The sequence below is a fragment of the Doryrhamphus excisus genome, linkage group LG7 (genome assembly GCF_037039965.1).
Source record: "Doryrhamphus excisus strain RoL-2023G ecotype Guam linkage group LG7, RoL_Dexc_Guam_v1.1, whole genome shotgun sequence".
NCBI classification, from domain to species: Eukaryota; Metazoa; Chordata; class Actinopteri; order Syngnathiformes; family Syngnathidae; genus Doryrhamphus; species Doryrhamphus excisus.
The window spans coordinates 23628639-23645306 of NC_136363.1; the positions used below are offsets into that span (position 1 = coordinate 23628639).

Consider the following 16668-nt stretch of genomic DNA (forward strand, 5'->3'; position numbering starts at 1 on the left):
GATGCTAAGGGTGCTAGGGGTGCTAGGGGTGCTAGGGATGGTAGGGGTGCTAGGGATGCTAGGGATGCTAGGAGTGCTAGGGATGCTAGGGGTGCTAGGGGTGCTAGGGATGCTAGGGATGCTAGGGATGCTAAGGGTGCTAGGGATGCTAGGGGTGCTAGGGATGCTAGGGGTGCTAGGGGTGCTCGGGGTGCTAGGGATGCTAGGAGTGCTAGGGGTGCTAGGGATGCTAGGGATGCTAGGGGTGCTTGGGGTGCTAGGGATGCTAGGGATGCTAGGAGTGCTAGGGGTGCTAGGGATGCTAAGGGTGCTAGGAGTGGTAGGGGTGCTAGGGATGGTAGGTGTGCTAGGGATGCTAGGGATGCTAGGGGTGCTAGGGATGCTAGGGATGCTAGGGGTGCTAGGGGTGCTTGGGGTGCTAGGGATGCTAGGGATGCTAGGGGTGCTCGGGGTGCTAGGGATGCTAGGGGTGCTAGGGGTGCTAGGGATGCTAGGGGTGCTAGGGATGCTAGGGGTGCTAGGGGTGCTAGGGGTGCTTGGGGTGCTAGGGATGCTAGGGATGCTAGGGGTGCTAGGGGTGCTAGGGATGCTAGGGGTGCTAGGGGTGCTAGGGATGCTAGGGATGCTAGGGGTGCTAGGGGTGCTAGGGGTGCTAGGGGTGCTATGGATGCTAGGGATGCTAGGGATGCTAGGGGTGCTAGGGGTGCTCGTGGTGCTAGGGATGCTAGGAGTACTAGGAGTGCTAGGGATGCTAGGGATGCTAGGGATGCTAGGGGTGCTAGGGATGCTAGGGGTGCTAGGGGTGCTTGGGGTGCTAGGGATGCTAGGGATGCTAGGGGTGCTAGGGGTGCTAGGGATGCTAAGTATGCTAGGGGTGCTAGGGATGCTAGGGATGCTAGGGGTGCTAGGGATGCTAGGGATGCTAGGGGTGCTAGGGGTGCTAGGGATGGTAGGGGTGCTAGGGATGCTAGGGATGCTAGGGGTGCTAGGGATGCTAGGGGTGCTCGGGGTGCTAGGGATGCTAGGGATGCTAGGAGTGCTAGGGGTGCTAGGGATGCTAAGGGTGGTAGGGGTGCTAGGGGTGCTAGGGATGGTAGGGGTGCTAGGGATGCTAGGGATGCTAGGAGGGCTAGGGATGCTAGGGGTGCTAGGGGTGCTAGGGATGCTAGGGATGCTAAGGATGCTAGGGATGCTAGGGGTGCTAGGGATGCTAGGGGTGCTAGGGATGCTAGGGGTGCTAGGGGTGCTCGGGGTGCTAGGGATGCTAGGAGTGCTAAGGGTGCTAGGGATGCTAGGGATGCTAGGGGTGCTCGGGGTGCTAGGGATGCTAGGGATGCTAGGAGTGCTAGGGGTGCTAGGGATGCTAAGGGTGCTAGGGGTGCTAGGGGTGCTAGGGATGGTAGGGGTGCTAGGGATGCTAAGGATGCTAGGGGTGCTAGGGATGCTAGGAATGCTAGGGGTGCTAGGGGTGCTTGGGGTGCTAGGGATGCTAGGGATGCTAGGGATGCTAGGGGTGCTCGGGGTGCTAGGGATGCTAGGGATGCTAGGGGTGCTAGGGGTGCTAGGGGTGCTAGGGATGCTAGGGGTGCTAAGGATGATAGGGATGCTAGGGGTGCTAGGGGTGCTCGGGGTGCTAGGGATGCTAGGAGTGCTAGGGGTGCTAGGGATGCTAGGGGTGCTAGGGGTGCTAGGGGTGCTAGGGATGCTAGGGGTGCTAGGGATGCTAGGGGTGCTAGGGGTGCTAGGGGTGCTAGGGATGCTAGGGGTGCTAGGGGTGCTAGGGATGCTAGGGATGCTAGGGATGCTAGGGGTGCTAGGGGTGCTAGGGGTGGTAGAGATGGTAGGGGTGCTAGGGATGCTAGGGATGCTAGGGGTGCTAGGGGTGCTAGGGATGCTAGGAGTACTAGGAGTGCTAGGGGTGCTAGGGGTGCTAGGGATGCTAGGGATGCTAGGGGTGCTCGGGGTGCTAGGGATGCTAGGGATGCTAGGGGTGCTAGGGATGCTAGGGGTGCTAGAGATGCTAGGGGTGCTAGGGGTGCTAGGGGTGCTAGGGATGCTAGGGGTGCTAGGGGTGCTAGGGATGCTAGGGATGCTAGGGGTGCTAGGGGTGCTAGGGGTGCTAGGGATGCTAGGGGTGCTAGGGGTGCTAGGGGTGCTCGTGGTGCTAGGGATGCTAGGAGTACTAGGAGTGCTAGGGATGCTAGGGATGCTAGGGGTGCTAGGGATGCTAGGGGTGCTAGGGGTGCTAGGGGTGCTTGGGGTGCTAGGGATGCTAGGGGTGCTAGGGATGGTAGGGGTGCTAGGGATGCTAAGTATGCTAGGGGTGCTAGGGATGCTAGGGATGCTAGGGGTGCTAGGGATGCTAGGGATGCTAGGGGTGCTAGGGGTGCTTGGGGTGCTAGGGATGCTAGGGGTGCTCAGGGTGCTCGGGGTGCTAGGGATGCTAGGGATGCTAGGGATGCTAGGGGTGCTAGGGATGCTAGGGGTGCTCGGGGTGCTAGGGATGCTAGGGATGCTAGGAGTGCTAGGGATGCTAAGGGTGGTAGGGGTGCTAGGGGTGCTAGGGATGCTAGGGGTGCTAGGGGTGCTAGGGGTGCTCGTGGTGCTAGGGATGCTAGGAGTACTAGGAGTGCTAGGGGTGCTAGGGGTGCTAGGGATGCTAGGGATGGTAGGGGTGCTCGGGATGCTAGGGGTGCTAGGGGTGCTCGGGGTGCTAGGGATGCTAGGAGTGCTAGGGGTGCTAGGGATGCTAGGGATGCTAAGGGTGCTCGGGGTGCTAGGGATGCTAGGGATGCTAGGAGTGCTAGGGGTGCTAGGGATGCTAAGGGTGCTAGGGGTGCTAGGGGTGCTAGGGATGGTAGGGGTGCTAGGGATGCTAGGGATGCTAGGGGTGCTAGGGATGCTAGGGGTGCTAGGGGTGCTCGGGGTGCTCGGGGTGCTAGGGATGCTAGGAGTGCTAGGGGTGCTAGGGATGCTAAGGGTGCTAGGGGTGCTGGGGATGGTAGGGGTGCTAGGGATGCTAGGGATGCTAGGGGTGCTAGGGATGCTAGGGATGCTAGGGGTGCTAGGGGTGCTTGGGGTGCTAGGGATGCTAGGGATGCTAGGGGTGCTAGGGATGCTAGGGGTGCTAGGGGTGCTAGGGGTGCTAGGGATGCTAGGGGTGCTAGGGGTGCTAGGGGTGCTCGTGGTGCTAGGGATGCTAGGAGTGCTAGGGATGCTAGGGATGCTAGGGATGCTAGGGGTGCTAGGGATGCTAGGGGTGCTAGGGGTGCTAGGGATGCTAGGGTTGCTAGGGGTGCTAGGGGTGCTAGGGGTGCTAGGGATGCTAGGGATGCTAGGGGTGCTAGGGATGCTAGGGGTGCTAGGGGTGCTAGGGGTGCTAGGGATGCTAGGGATGCTAGGGGTGCTAGGGGTGCTAGGGGTGCTAGGGGTGCTCGTGGTGCTAGGGATGCTAGGAGTACTAGGAGTGCTAGGGGTGCTAGGGATGCTAGGGGTGCTAGGGATGCTAGGGGTGCTAGGGGTGCTAGGGGTGCTTGGGGTGCTAGGGATGCTAGGGATGCTAGGGATGCTAGGGGTGCTAGGGGTGCTAGGGGTGCTAGGGATGGTAGGGGTGCTAGGGATGCTAAGTATGCTAGGGGTGCTAGGGATGCTAGGGATGCTAGGGGTGCTAGGGATGCTAGGGATGCTAGGGATGGTAGGGGTGCTAGGGATGCTAGGGATGCTAGGGGTGCTAGGGATGCTAGGGGTGCTCGGGGTGCTAGGGATGCTAGGGATGCTAGGAGTGCTAGGGGTGCTAGGGATGCTAAGGGTGCTAGGGGTGCTAGGGGTGCTAGGGATGGTAGGGGTGCTAGGGATGCTAGGGATGCTAGGAGTGCTAGGGATGCTAGGGGTGCTAGGGGTGCTAGGGATGCTAGGGATGCTAGGGATGCTAGGGGTGCTAGGGATGCTAGGGGTGCTAGGGATGCTAGGGGTGCTAGGGGTGCTCGGGGTGCTAGGGATGCTAGGAGTGCTAGGGGTGCTAGGGATGCTAGGGATGCTAGGGGTGCTTGGGGTGCTAGGGATGCTAGGAGTGCTAGGGGTGCTAGGGATGCTAGGGATGCTAGGAGTGCTAGGGGTGCTAGGGATGCTAAGGGTGCTAGGGGTGCTAGGGGTGCTAGGGATGCTAGGGGTGCTAGGGATGCTAGGGATGCTAGGGGTGCTAGGGATGCTAAGTATGCTAGGAGTGCTAGGGATGCTAGGGGTGCTCGGGATGCTAGGGATGCTAGGAGTGCTAGGGGTGCTAGGGATGGTAGGGGTGCTAGGGATGCTAGGAGTGCTAGGGATGCTAGGGGTGCTAGGGGTGCTAGGGATGCTAGGGATGCTAGGGATGCTAGGGATGCTAGGGGTGCTAGGGATGCTAGGGGTGCTAGGGATGCTAGGGGTGCTAGGGGTGCTCGGGGTGCTAGGAGTGCTAGGGGTGCTAGGGATGCTAGGGATGCTAGGGGTGCTCGGGGTGCTAGGGATGCTAGGGATGCTAGGAGTGCTAGGGGTGCTAGGGATGCTAAGAGTGCTAGGGGTGCTAGGGGTGCTAGGGGTGCTAGGGATGCTAGGGATGCTAGGGGTGCTAGGGATGCTAAGGGTGCTGGGGGTGCTAGGGGTGCTAGGGGTGCTAGGGATGGTAGGGGTGCTAGGGATGCTAGGGATGCTAGGGGTGCTAGGGATGCTAGGGATGCTAGGAGTGCTAGGGGTGCTAGGGATGCTAAGAGTGCTAGGGGTGCTAGGGGTGCTAGGGGTGCTAGGGATGCTAGGGATGCTAGGGATGCTAGGGGTGCTAGGGATGCTAAGGGTGCTAGGGGTGCTAGGGATGCTAGGGATGCTAGGGGTGCTGGGGATGCTAGGGGTGCTAGGGATGCTAAGTATGCTAGGAGTGCTAGGGGTGCTAGGGGTGCTAGGGGTGCTAGGGGTGCTAGGGATGCTAGGGATGCTAGGGGTGCTAGGGGTGCTCGTGGTGCTAGGGATGCTAGGAGTACTAGGAGTGCTAGGGGTGCTAGGGATGCTAGGGATGCTAGGGATGCTAGGGGTGCTAGGGATGCTAGGGGTGCTAGGGGTGCTTGTTGTGCTAGGGATGCTAGGGATGCTAGGGATGCTAGGGGTGCTAGGGGTGCTAGGGATGGTAGGGGTGCTAGGGATGCTAAGTATGCTAGGGGTGCTAGGGATGCTAGGGATGCTAGGGGTGCTAGGGATGCTAGGGATGCTAGGGGTGCTAGGGGTGCTAGGGATGGTAGGGATGGTAGGGGTGCTAGGGATGCTAGGGATGCTAGGGGTGCTAGGGATGCTAGGGGTGCTCGGGGTGCTAGGGATGCTAGGGATGCTAGGAGTGCTAGGGGTGCTAGGGATGCTAAGGGTGGTAGGGGTGCTAGGGGTGCTAGGGATGGTAGGGGTGCTAGGGATGCTAGGGATGCTAGGAGTGCTAGGGATGCTAGGGGTGCTCGGGATGCTAGGAGTGCTAGGGGTGCTAGGGATGCTAGGGATGCTAGGGGTGCTAGGGATGCTAGGGGTGCTAGGGGTGCTAGGGATGCTAGGGATGCTAGGGGTGCTTGGGGTGCTAGGGATGCTAGGGATGCTAGGGGTGCTAGGGATGCTAGGGATGATAGGGGTGCTAGGGGTGCTAGGGGTGCTAGGGGTGCTAGGGGTGCTCGTGGTGCTAGGGATGCTAGGAGTGCTAGGGATGCTAGGGATGCTAGGGGTGCTAGGGATGCTAGGGGTGCTAGGGATGCTAGGGATGCTAGGGGTGCTAGGGGTGCTTGGGGTGCTAGGGATGCTAGGGATGCTAGGGGTGCTCAGGGTGCTCGGGGTGCTAGGGATGCTAGGGATGCTAGGGATGCTAGGGATGCTAGGGGTGCTAGGGGTGATAGGGGTGCTTGGGGTGCTAGGGATGCTAGGGATGCTAGGGATGCTAGGGGTGCTAGGGGTGCTAGGGGTGCTAGGGATGGTAGGGGTGCTAGGGATGCTAAGTATGCTAGGGGTGCTAGGGATGCTAGGGATGCTAGGGATGGTAGGGGTGCTAGGGATGCTAGGGATGCTAGGGGTGCTCGGGGTGCTAGGGATGCTAGGGATGCTAGGAGTGCTAGGGGTGCTAGGGATGCTAGGGGTGCTAGGGATGCTAGGGGTGCTAGGGGTGCTAGGGGTGCTTGGGGTGCTAGGGATGCTAGGGATGCTAGGGGTGCTAGGGGTGCTAGGGATGCTAGGGATGCTAGGGGTGCTAGGGGTGCTAGGGATGCTAGGGATGCTAGGGGTGCTAGGGATGCTAGGGGTGCTAGGGGTGCTAGGGGTGCTAGGGATGCTAGAGATGCTAGGGGTGCTAGGGGTGCTAGGGGTGCTCGTGGTGCTAGGGATGCTAGGAGTACTAGGAGTGCTAGGGGTGCTAGGGATGCTAGGGATGCTAGGGATGCTAGGGGTGCTAGGGGTGCTAGGGGTGCTTGGGGCGCTAGGGATGCTAGGGATGCTAGGGGTGCTAGGGGTGCTAGGGGTGCTAGGGATGGTAGGGGTGCTAGGGGTGCTCGGGGTGCTAGGGATGCTGGGAGTGCTAGGGGTGCTAGGGATGCTAGGGATGCTAGGGGTGCTAGGGGTGCTAGGGATGCTAGGGATGCTAGGGGTGCTAGGGATGCTAAGTATGCTAGGAGTGCTAGGGATGCTAGGGGTGCTCGGGGTGCTGGGGATGCTAGGAGTGCTAGGGGTGCTAGGGATGCTAGGGATGCTAAGGGTGGTAGGGGTGCTAGGGATGGTAGGGGTGCTAGGGATGCTAGGAGTGCTAGGGATGCTAGGGGTGCTAGGGATGCTAGGGATGCTAGGGATGCTAGGGGTGCTAGGGATGCTAGGGGTGCTAGGGATGCTAGGGGTGCTAGGGGTGCTAGGGGTGCTAGGGGTGCTCGTGGTGCTAGGGATGCTAGGAGTACTAGGAGTGCTAGGGGTGCTAGGGGTGCTAGGGATGCTAGGGATGGTAGGGATGCTAGGGGTGCTAGGGGTGCTAGGGATGCTAGGGGTGCTAGGGGTGCTAGGGGTGCTAGGGATGCTAGGGATGCTAGGGGTGCTAGGGGTGCTCGTGGTGCTAGGGATGCTAGGAGTACTAGGAGTGCTAGGGGTGCTAGGGGTGCTAGGGATGCTAGGGGTGCACGGGGTGCTCGGGGTGCTAGGGATGCTAGGAGTGCTAGGGGTGCTAGGGATGCTAAGGGTGCTAGGGGTGCTGGGGATGGTAGGGGTGTTAGGGATGCTAGGGATGCTAGGGGTGCTAGGGATGCTAGGGATGCTAGGGGTGCTAGGGGTGCTTGGGGTGCTAGGGATGCTAGGGATGCTCGGGGTGCTAGGGATGCTAGGGGTGCTAGGGGTGCTAGGGGTGCTAGGGATGCTAGGGGTGCTAGGGGTGCTAGGGGTGCTCGTGGTGCTAGGGATGCTAGGAGTGCTAGGGATGCTAGGGATGCTAGGGGTGCTAGGGGTGCTTGGGATGCTAGGGGTGCTAGGGATGCTAGGGGTGCTAGGGGTGCTAGGGATGCTAGGGATGCTAGGGGTGCTAGGGGTGCTAGGGGTGCTCGTGGTGCTAGGGATGCTAGGAGTGCTAGGGGTGCTAGGGATGCTAGGGATGCTAGGGGTGCTAGGGGTGCTAGGGGTGCTAGGGATGCTAGGGATGCTAGGGGTGCTAGGGGTGCTAGGGATGCTAGGAGTACTAGGAGTGCTAGGGGTGCTAGGGGTGCTAGGGATGCTAGGGATGCTAGGGGTGCTCGGGGTGCTCGGGGTGCTAGGGATGCTAAGAGTGCTAGGGGTGCTAGGGATGCTAAGGGTGCTAGGGGTGCTGGGGATGGTAGGGGTGCTAGGGATGCTAGGAATGCTAGGGGTGCTAGGGATGCTAGGGATGCTAGGGGTGCTAGGGGTGCTAGGGATGCTAGGGATGCTAGGGGTGCTAGGGATGCTAGGGATGCTAGGGGTGCTAGGGGTGCTAGGGGTGCTAGGGATGCTAGGGATGCTAGGGGTGCTAGGGGTGCTAGGGGTGCTCGTGGTGCTAGGGATGCTAGGAGTGCTAGGGATGCTAGGGATGCTAGGGATGCTAGGGGTGCTGGGGATGCTAGGGGTGCTAGGGGTGCTAGGGGTGCTAGGGATGCTAGGGGTGCTAGGGGTGCTAGGGATGCTAGGGGTGCTAGGGGTGCTAGGGGTGCTAGGGATGCTAGGGATGCTAGGGATGCTAGGGGTGCTAGGGGTGCTAGGGGTGCTCGTGGTGCTAGGGATGCTAGGAGTACTAGGAGTGCTAGGGGTGCTAGGGATGCTAGGGATGCTAGGGGTGCTAGGGATGCTAGGGGTGCTAGGGGTGCTAGGGGTGCTTGGAGTGCTAGGGATGCTAGGGATGCTAGGGATGCTAGGGGTGCTAGGGGTGCTAGGGATGGTAGGGGTGCTAGGGATGCTAGGGGTGCTAGGGGTGCTTGGGGTGCTAGGGATGCTAGGGATGCTAGGGGTGCTAGGGATGCTAGGGGTGCTAGGGGTGCTAGGGGTGCACGGGGTGCTCGGGGTGCTAGGGATGCTAGGAGTGCTAGGGGTGCTAGGGATGCTAAGGGTGCTAGGGGTGCTGGGGATGGTAGGGGTGCTAGGGATGCTAGGGATGCTAGGGGTGCTAGGGATGCTAGGGATGCTAGGGGTGCTTGGGGTGCTAGGGATGCTAGGGATGCTAGGGGTGCTAGGGATGCTAGGGATGATAGGGGTGCTAGGGGTGCTAGGGATGCTAGGGGGTGCTAGGGTGCTCGGGGTGCTAGGGATGCTAGGGATGCTAGGGGTGCTAGGGATGCTAGGGGTGCTAGGGATGCTAGGGGTGCTAGGGGTGCTAGGGATGCTAGGGATGCTAGGGGTGCTAGGGGTGCTAGGGATGCTAGGGATGCTAGGGGTGCTAGGGATGCTAGGGATGCTAGGGGTGCTCGGGGTGCTAGGGATGCTAGGGATGCTAGGAGTGCTAGGGGTGCTAGGGATGCTAAGGGTGGTAGGGGTGCTAGGGGTGCTAGGGATGGTAGGGGTGCTAGGGATGCTAGGAGTGCTAGGGATGCTAGGGGTGCTAGGGGTGCTAGGGATGCTAGGGATGCTAGGGATGCTAGGGGTGCTAGGGATGCTAGGGGTGCTAGGGGTGCTCGGGGTGCTAGGAGTGCTAGGGGTGCTAGGGATGCTAGGGATGCTAGGGGTGCTAGGGATGCTAGGGATGCTAGGGGTGCTAGGGATGCTAGGGATGCTAGGGGTGCTAGGGCTGCTTGGGGTGCTAGGGATGCTAGGGATGCTAGGGGTGCTCAGGGTGCTCGGGGTGCTAGGGATGCTAGGGATGCTAGGGGTGCTAGGGGTGCTAGGGATGCTAGGGGTGCTAGGGATGCTAGGGGTGCTAGGGGTGCTAGGGATGCTAGGGGTCCTAGGGGTGCTAGGGATGCTAGGGATGCTAGGGGTGCTAGGGGTGCTAGGGATGCTAGGGGTGCTAGGGGTGCTAGGGGTGCTAGGGATGCTAGGGGTGCTCGGGGTGCTCGGGATGCTAGGGATGCTAGGGGTGCTAGGGGTGCTAGGGGTGCTCGTGGTGCTAGGGATGCTAGGAGTACTAGGAGTGCTAGGGGTGCTAGGGATGCTAGGGATGCTAGGGATGCTAGGGATGCTAGGGGTGCTAGGGATGCTAGGGATGCTAGGGGTGCTAGGGGTGCTTGGGGTGCTAGGGATGCTAGGGATGCTAGGGATGCTAGGGGATCTAGGGGTGCTAGGGGTGCTAGGGGTGCTAGGGATGGTAGGGGTGCAAGGGATGCTAGGGATGCTAGGGGTGCTCAGGGTGCTCGGGGTGCTAGGGATGCTAGGGATGCTAGGGGTGCTAGGGGTGCTAGGGATGCTAGGGGTGCTAGGGATGCTAGGGGTGCTAGGGGTGCTAGGGGTGCTAGGGATGCTAGGGGTGCTAGGGATGCTAGGGATGCTAGGGGTGCTAGGGGTGCTAGGGATGCTAGGGGTGCTAGGGGTGCTAGGGGTGCTAGGGATGCTAGGGGTGCTCGGGGTGCTCGGGATGCTAGGGATGCTAGGGGTGCTAGGGGTGCTAGGGGTGCTCGTGGTGCTAGGGATGCTAGGAGTACTAGGAGTGCTAGGGGTGCTAGGGATGCTAGGGATGCTAGGGATGCTAGGGATGCTAGGGATGCTAGGGGTGCTAGGGATGCTAGGGATGCTAGGGGTGCTAGGGGTGCTTGGGGTGCTAGGGATGCTAGGGATGCTAGGGATGCTAGGGGATCTAGGGGTGCTAGGGGTGCTAGGGGTGCTAGGGATGGTAGGGGTGCTAGGGATGCTAGGGATGCTAGGGGTGCTAGGGATGCTAGGGATGCTAGGGGTGCTCGGGGTGCTAGGGATGCTAGGGATGCTAGGGATGCTAGGGGTGCTAGGGGTGATAGGGGTGCTAGGGGTGCTAGGGGTGCTAGGGATGCTAGGGGTGCTCGGGGTGCTAGGGATGCTAGGGATGCTAGGAGTGCTAGGGGTGCTAGGGATGCTAAGGGTGCTAGGGGTGCTAGGGATGGTAGGGGTGCTAGGGATGCTAGGGATGCTAGGGGTGCTAGGGATGCTAGGGGTGCTAGGGGTGCTAGGGATGCTAGGGATGCTAGGGGTGCTAGGGATGCTAGGGATGCTAGGGGTGCTAGGGGTGCTCGGGGTGCTAGGGATGCTAGGAGTGCTAGGGGTGCTAGGGATGCTAGGGATGCTGTGACTAGCAAGGAGACGTTTTATACACGTCACTTATAGGAATGGAACATTGTTACCATATTTTTTAGGGGTTTTTTGTGAGGTCTTTAGCATAATAATTTCTTTCCTCTCATTTTTCCAACTGATGGAAATCCCTAATGGCAATGGGGAACTTTAATCCCTGCAGATGGAACGTTTTTTCAACAAAAGAACGTCTACTGATATCTACTGAAATGGACTTACCGTACACAACGTTGAAAAGACGCAGGTTCTTAAACATCCTTTTACCGTGACGGCCAAACATGTTGTACTCCAATGCCAGCTCATTTGACAGAATGTACTTCATCATTCGTCTTGTTGCATCATCAACACTTGTGCCCCCTATATCTGCCACCATGGCAACCTATGGATGAGAGCCAAAAGGAGACACAAAGGATTACATTAACTGCTAAGACAATAAGCGTCAAAGATTTAATATTGAGCCAGAAAGTCAACTAACCGTTGGAAATGAACTGTAGCCTTTATGTAATTTAGTATCATGTAATACATATTTTTATTTTGTGGGCAAATTTGAGGAAAGGTTTTAAAGAAAACTTACAACACCAGACGTGAGACTGCGGTCCCCAAGTTTCTCCTCAAGAGCCTCAACATCTGCTTGACTTTGGAGCGGGAAGACGACACCATCAGGAACCTCCATCACAGATGCATCTTGTTTCTTCAAGAGGACATTCAGCATCTTCCCATGGACCTTCTGAGTCTCCTTAATTTCCTCGAGAAGTGTCAGAATTTTTGTGAACATGGCTTCACAATTGTGGCAATTGTTTGCAACCCTCTGGAGAGTGGAACCGGTCCCTCGCTGGGCAGTGGGGCTGGTGACTTCCTGAACAGTGGGGCTGGCAACTCGCTGGGCAGTGGGGCTGGCAACTCGCTGGGCAGTGGGGCTGGCAACTCCCTGGGCAGTGGAGCTGGTGATCCATCTGGTCGTTTTCTTTGTTGCTAGCCCAAGGAGTTTTTCTGGGGGAGTGGGTGGAAGTTCCTCCTCTGAATCACTTGATACTCGTTGCTTGCTCTGTTTTACCCTGGAGAGGTATATGGAGGAATATGAATTTGTAAACCATAACTGCTACCCCAATTATGGAAATGACCTTTTAACGTCTATTACACCACCAACACCTACTTTCTCTTTATCACGACATCTTCGGTGTCAGTCAGGTCTGATGTATACTCAGCTTGATGTAGCTTTACCCTGGCCTCTGCATAAGTGGCTGTAAAATATAATGACAAAATAAAACCAGTGAAGCAGACATCAAAATATAACTAGCGTTTCATAGACATTTAGAATACGTATAATGAATCACAAAATTCACAATTTGGATCACATCACAGTTTTGAGTCACGATTCAAATATTTTTTTTCCGATCAGGACATGAGAAGAAAAGGATAGATTAGAGTTGACTGTCTGTAGTTTTTACAATGGTAAATATAATGTGAAAAAAACGACATTACGTCATCTTGGAAAGCAAGTTCTAACAATGAAAGAATAGAGAACAGGCTGGATAGGTGTAAGATATGCTAACACAATGGTTATTCAACTACACCAAAAATAAACATGAACAGAAAAAGTGTCCAGTGTTTATGTAACATAAACAGTTTTAAATAAACAGTCGATGTGGAGTATAAAGTCGCAGGAATAGCCAATCTATGAAAAAATGTGTTAAAGAGAAAGTTAATGAGAAATCAAAGTTACCTGCATTTCCCATCACTCGCACATTACAGACAATCCAGTTTTGAGCTGGTGGTGTGCACTCTTTCACGGCCTTGGTCACATTTTGGAATGTGGCTGGTGGCCACCAGCATAATTTTCTTTCAGTGTCCACGAACCACTCTGACGGAACGATGTCCACCTTCTTGTAGCCATCAGTGTCAACTTCATCCACAAACTCGACCACACTGAATGAGGGCATTCTGCAAAATTCATTGTGTTATATGCAGTGTAGCTGAGGCAAAGCCACAAACATTTTGCACAAAGGCAATAATATCAGTGGTTTTGTGAAGTCTGTCACTGGAGCACTGGCAAGCTGACCAGACAGTTTTGATAGTAAATATACTCCAAGACATGTCGAATCAATGGGGTAGCTGAAAAAACATGCCCCTGTCTCAAAAAGTTCATACACTACATGTGTTTCTGCTGCAGAATGTACAATGTTCCTCACAATTGCAACTCTGCCCCCCAGTTCAAAACAATTAGAACCATGGGAGTTTGAGATTATTGTGCCTTTGAGTTTATATAGTTTATATTGAACACTCTGATGCATGGAAAAATCCTTTGGCAGTGGTCCGCAGGCATGGGGCTGTTTCAGTTCAACACCTTCAGGCATGTCTTTTGACATGTGAGAAAGTAATTGCCTTTCATAGACACGTCTGACAATTTGTTGCACAGGACCCTGTGGTCTTCTCACCATTTTTTTCAACTGTCAAATTCAAATCAAATTCAACTTTTAGCCTTTCAGGTGGCTTAACTTAACATCACTAAGTGGGGAAAGTACTCACTACTCAGTGGCTGAAATATTTTGTTTTTAATTCACAAGGAAACCTGGCTTTAAAATTAAGAAAAGCGGGGAAGAGGGGAAAATTTTTTCAGAGAGGGATCTCTACATTACTTGGGGGTGCACAACGGTTAATATTGTTTCAGGAGTAACAACACTATTTAGCTAATTTAATTAAATATTGTGTCCATCATCAGCCTACCATCATGCACTTCACCTGGCCTATTACAATTTTGTAACTTGCGAATGCAGGAATATCAGAACTGAAAATGACAAATGAGCACAAACTGACAACATGTACATTGTGCAAATATGGCAAACTAATAAATTTAAATTACTTACGTGGCAAAGAACACTTTCTGGCGGTGTGATCTGGACAATTCTAAATGGGACAGGAAGACAATGGTTGAGAGAAGTTAACAAGGGGCACTTTCTATAATTATTGTTTTTGCACAGGTAAATGCTTTGTGGTTAACATTCACCCACCAACCATAAAATACAATTTCAGGTCAAATTCACAATTTTAGCACAAACTATATACTAGCTTTAACTGTATAGCCAGCCTAGATGTTGAACAATAGGTGACTTTTTTTCTCTCCAAGTTATTATGTCAGATGCACTCACACATATTAACTGACGAGATGATAATTAAACTCATTGAATCCCTAAATGCTACATATTAAGCTGTTAAGTAACACTCTCATAAACAAGACCAAAAAAAAGACAAAAATGTCAATATCTGCCACCATAGTACTACTGTACCTTTGTTTCTGTACTCTAGCAAGATATGTTCAAAGCTTGAGCAGCTCTGTCTACATAATAAGTTGTTTTCAATTCACCCACAGCAGTGACGAAATTCCCTCCAAAAAAATCCCACTCAAAATGAGCTTTCCAATCAAACCCACCTCACTTTGGAACCAGATTACTATCTGTCATAGACAGTGATTGGCAGAACGTTCAATGCTAAAACGCAATACTATATACATCAATATATACCCTCGACCAGTCGACTAATTACGTTTAATTAACTATAGCTGGTAGCTAAACCACAACCACTATTACACGTAGGTGCCCAAGCCTTCAGCTATCGGCACCCAGACTACACCTCCCCAAACAATCAGATTCCATCACAACATTCAAATGTCAAACTGATATACTCACTGTTGTACATTGCGCCCTGCACTTGTGCTAGGAGTGCTAGGGGTGCTAGGGGTGCTAGGGGTGCTAGGGATGCTAAGGGTGCTAGGGGTGCTAGGGGTGCTAGGGATGGTAGGGGTGCTAGGGGTGCTAGGGATGGTAGGGGTGCTAGGGATGCTAGGAGTGCTAGGGATGCTAGGGGTGCTAGGGGTGCTAGGGATGCTAGGGATGCTAGGGATGCTAGGGATGCTAGGGATGCTAGGGATGCTAGGGGTGCTAGGGATGCTAGGGGTGCTAGGGGTGCTCGGGGTGCTAGGAGTGCTAGGGGTGCTAGGGATGCTAGGGATGCTAGGGGTGCTCGGGGTGCTAGGGATGCTAGGGATGCTAGGAGTGCTAGGGGTGCTAGGGATGCTAAGAGTGCTAGGGGTGCTAGGGGTGCTAGGGGTGCTAGGGATGCTAGGGATGCTAGGGGTGCTAGGGATGCTAGGGGTGCTAGGGATGCTAGGGGTGCTAGGGGTGCTAGGGATGCTAGGGGTGCTAGGGGTGCTCGTGGTGCTAGGGATGCTAGGAGTACTAGGAGTGCTAGGGGTGCTAGGGGTGCTAGGGATGCTAGGGATGGTAGGGGTGCTAGGGATGCTAGGGGTGCTAGGGATGCTAGGGATGCTAGGGGTGCTTGGGGTGCTAGAGATGCTAGGGATGCTAGGGATGCTAGGGGTGCTAGGGGTGCTAGGGGTGCTAGGGATGCTAAGGGTGCTAGGGATGCTAGGGGTGCTAGGGATGCTAGGGATGCTAGGGGTGCTAGGGGTGCTAGGGATGCTAGGGGTGCTAGGGATGCTAGGGGTGCTAGGGATGCTAGGGATGCTAGGGATGCTAGGGGTGCTAGGGGTGCTAGGGGTGCTTGTGGTGCTAGGGATGCTAGGAGTACTAGGAGTGCTAGGGGTGCTAGGGATGCTAGGGATGCTAGGGATGCTAGGGGTGCTAGGGATGCTAGGGGTGCTAGGGGTGCTTGGGGTGCTAGGGGTGCTAGGGGTGCTAGGGATGGTAGGGGTGCTAGGGATGCTAAGTATGCTAGGGGTGCTAGGGATGCTAGGGATGCTAGGGGTGCTAGGGATGCTAGGGATGCTAGGGATGGTAGGGGTGCTAGGGATGCTAGGGATGCTAGGGGTGCTCGGGGTGCTAGGGATGCTAGGGATGCTAGGAGTGCTAGGGGTGCTAGGGATGCTAAGGGTGCTAGGGGTGCTAGGGGTGCTAGGGATGGTAGGGGTGCTAGGGATGCTAGGGATGCTAGGAGTGCTAGGGATGCTAGGGGTGCTAGGGGTGCTAGGGATGCTAGGGATGCTAGGGATGCTAAGGGTGCTAGGGATGCTAGGGGTGCTAGGGATGCTAGGGGTGCTAGGGGTGCTCGGGGTGCTAGGGATGGTAGGGGTGCTAGGGATGCTAAGTATGCTAGGGGTGCTAGGGATGCTAGGGATGCTAGGGGTGCTAGGGATGCTAGGGATGCTAGGGATGGTAGGGGTGCTAGGGATGCTAGGGATGCTAGGGGTGCTCGGGGTGCTAGGGATGCTAGGGATGCTAGGAGTGCTAGGGGTGCTAGGGATGCTAAGGGTGCTAGGGGTGCTAGGGATGCTAGGGGTGCTAGGGGTGCTAGGGATGCTAGGGGTGCTAGGGATGCTAGGGATGCTAGGGGTGCTAGGGATGCTAGGGGTGCTAGGGGTGCTAGGGGTGCTAGGGGTGCTATGGATGCTAGGGATGCTAGGGATGCTAGGGGTGCTAGGGGTGCTCGTGGTGCTAGGGATGCTAGGAGTACTAGGAGTGCTAGGGGTGCTAGGGATGCTAGGGATGCTAGGGGTGCTAGGGATGCTAGGGGTGCTAGGGGTGCTTGGGGTGCTAGGGATGCTAGGGATGCTAGGGGTGCTAGGGGTGCTAGGGATGCTAAGTATGCTAGGGATGCTAGGGATGCTAGGGGTGCTAGGGATGCTAGGGATGCTAGGGGTGCTCGGGGTGCTAGGGATGCTAGGGATGCTAGGAGTGCTAGGGGTGCTAGGGATGCTAAGAGTGCTAGGGGTGCTAGGGGTGCTAGGGGTGCTAGGGATGCTAGGGATGCTAGGGGTGCTAGGGATGCTAGGGGTGCTAGGGATGCTAGGGGTGCTAGGGGTGCTAGGGATGCTAGGGGTGCTAGGGGTGCTAGGGGTGCTCGTGGTGCTAGGGATGCTAGGAGTACTAGGAGTGCTAGGGGTGCTAGGGATGCTAGGGATGCTAGGGGTGCTAGGGGTGCTTGGGGTGCTAGAGA

General features: G+C 56.2%; 1 protein-coding gene across 1 annotated transcript; it reads right to left on the reverse strand.

The window, feature by feature from the left end:
* Positions 1-10850: 10850 nt before the first annotated feature.
* On the reverse strand, positions 10851-13613 carry LOC144899465 (uncharacterized). Its single transcript, XM_078791732.1, has 6 exons — positions 13584-13613; positions 12443-12660; positions 11873-11960; positions 11294-11774; positions 10939-11098; positions 10851-10876 (listed from the first exon to the last, which is right to left on the reverse strand). Exons 2-6 carry the CDS (start codon positions 12657-12659, stop codon positions 10851-10853), a joined length of 972 nt encoding a protein of 323 aa, XP_078647858.1. The 5' UTR covers position 12660; positions 13584-13613.
* Positions 13614-16668: the final 3055 nt, after the last annotated feature.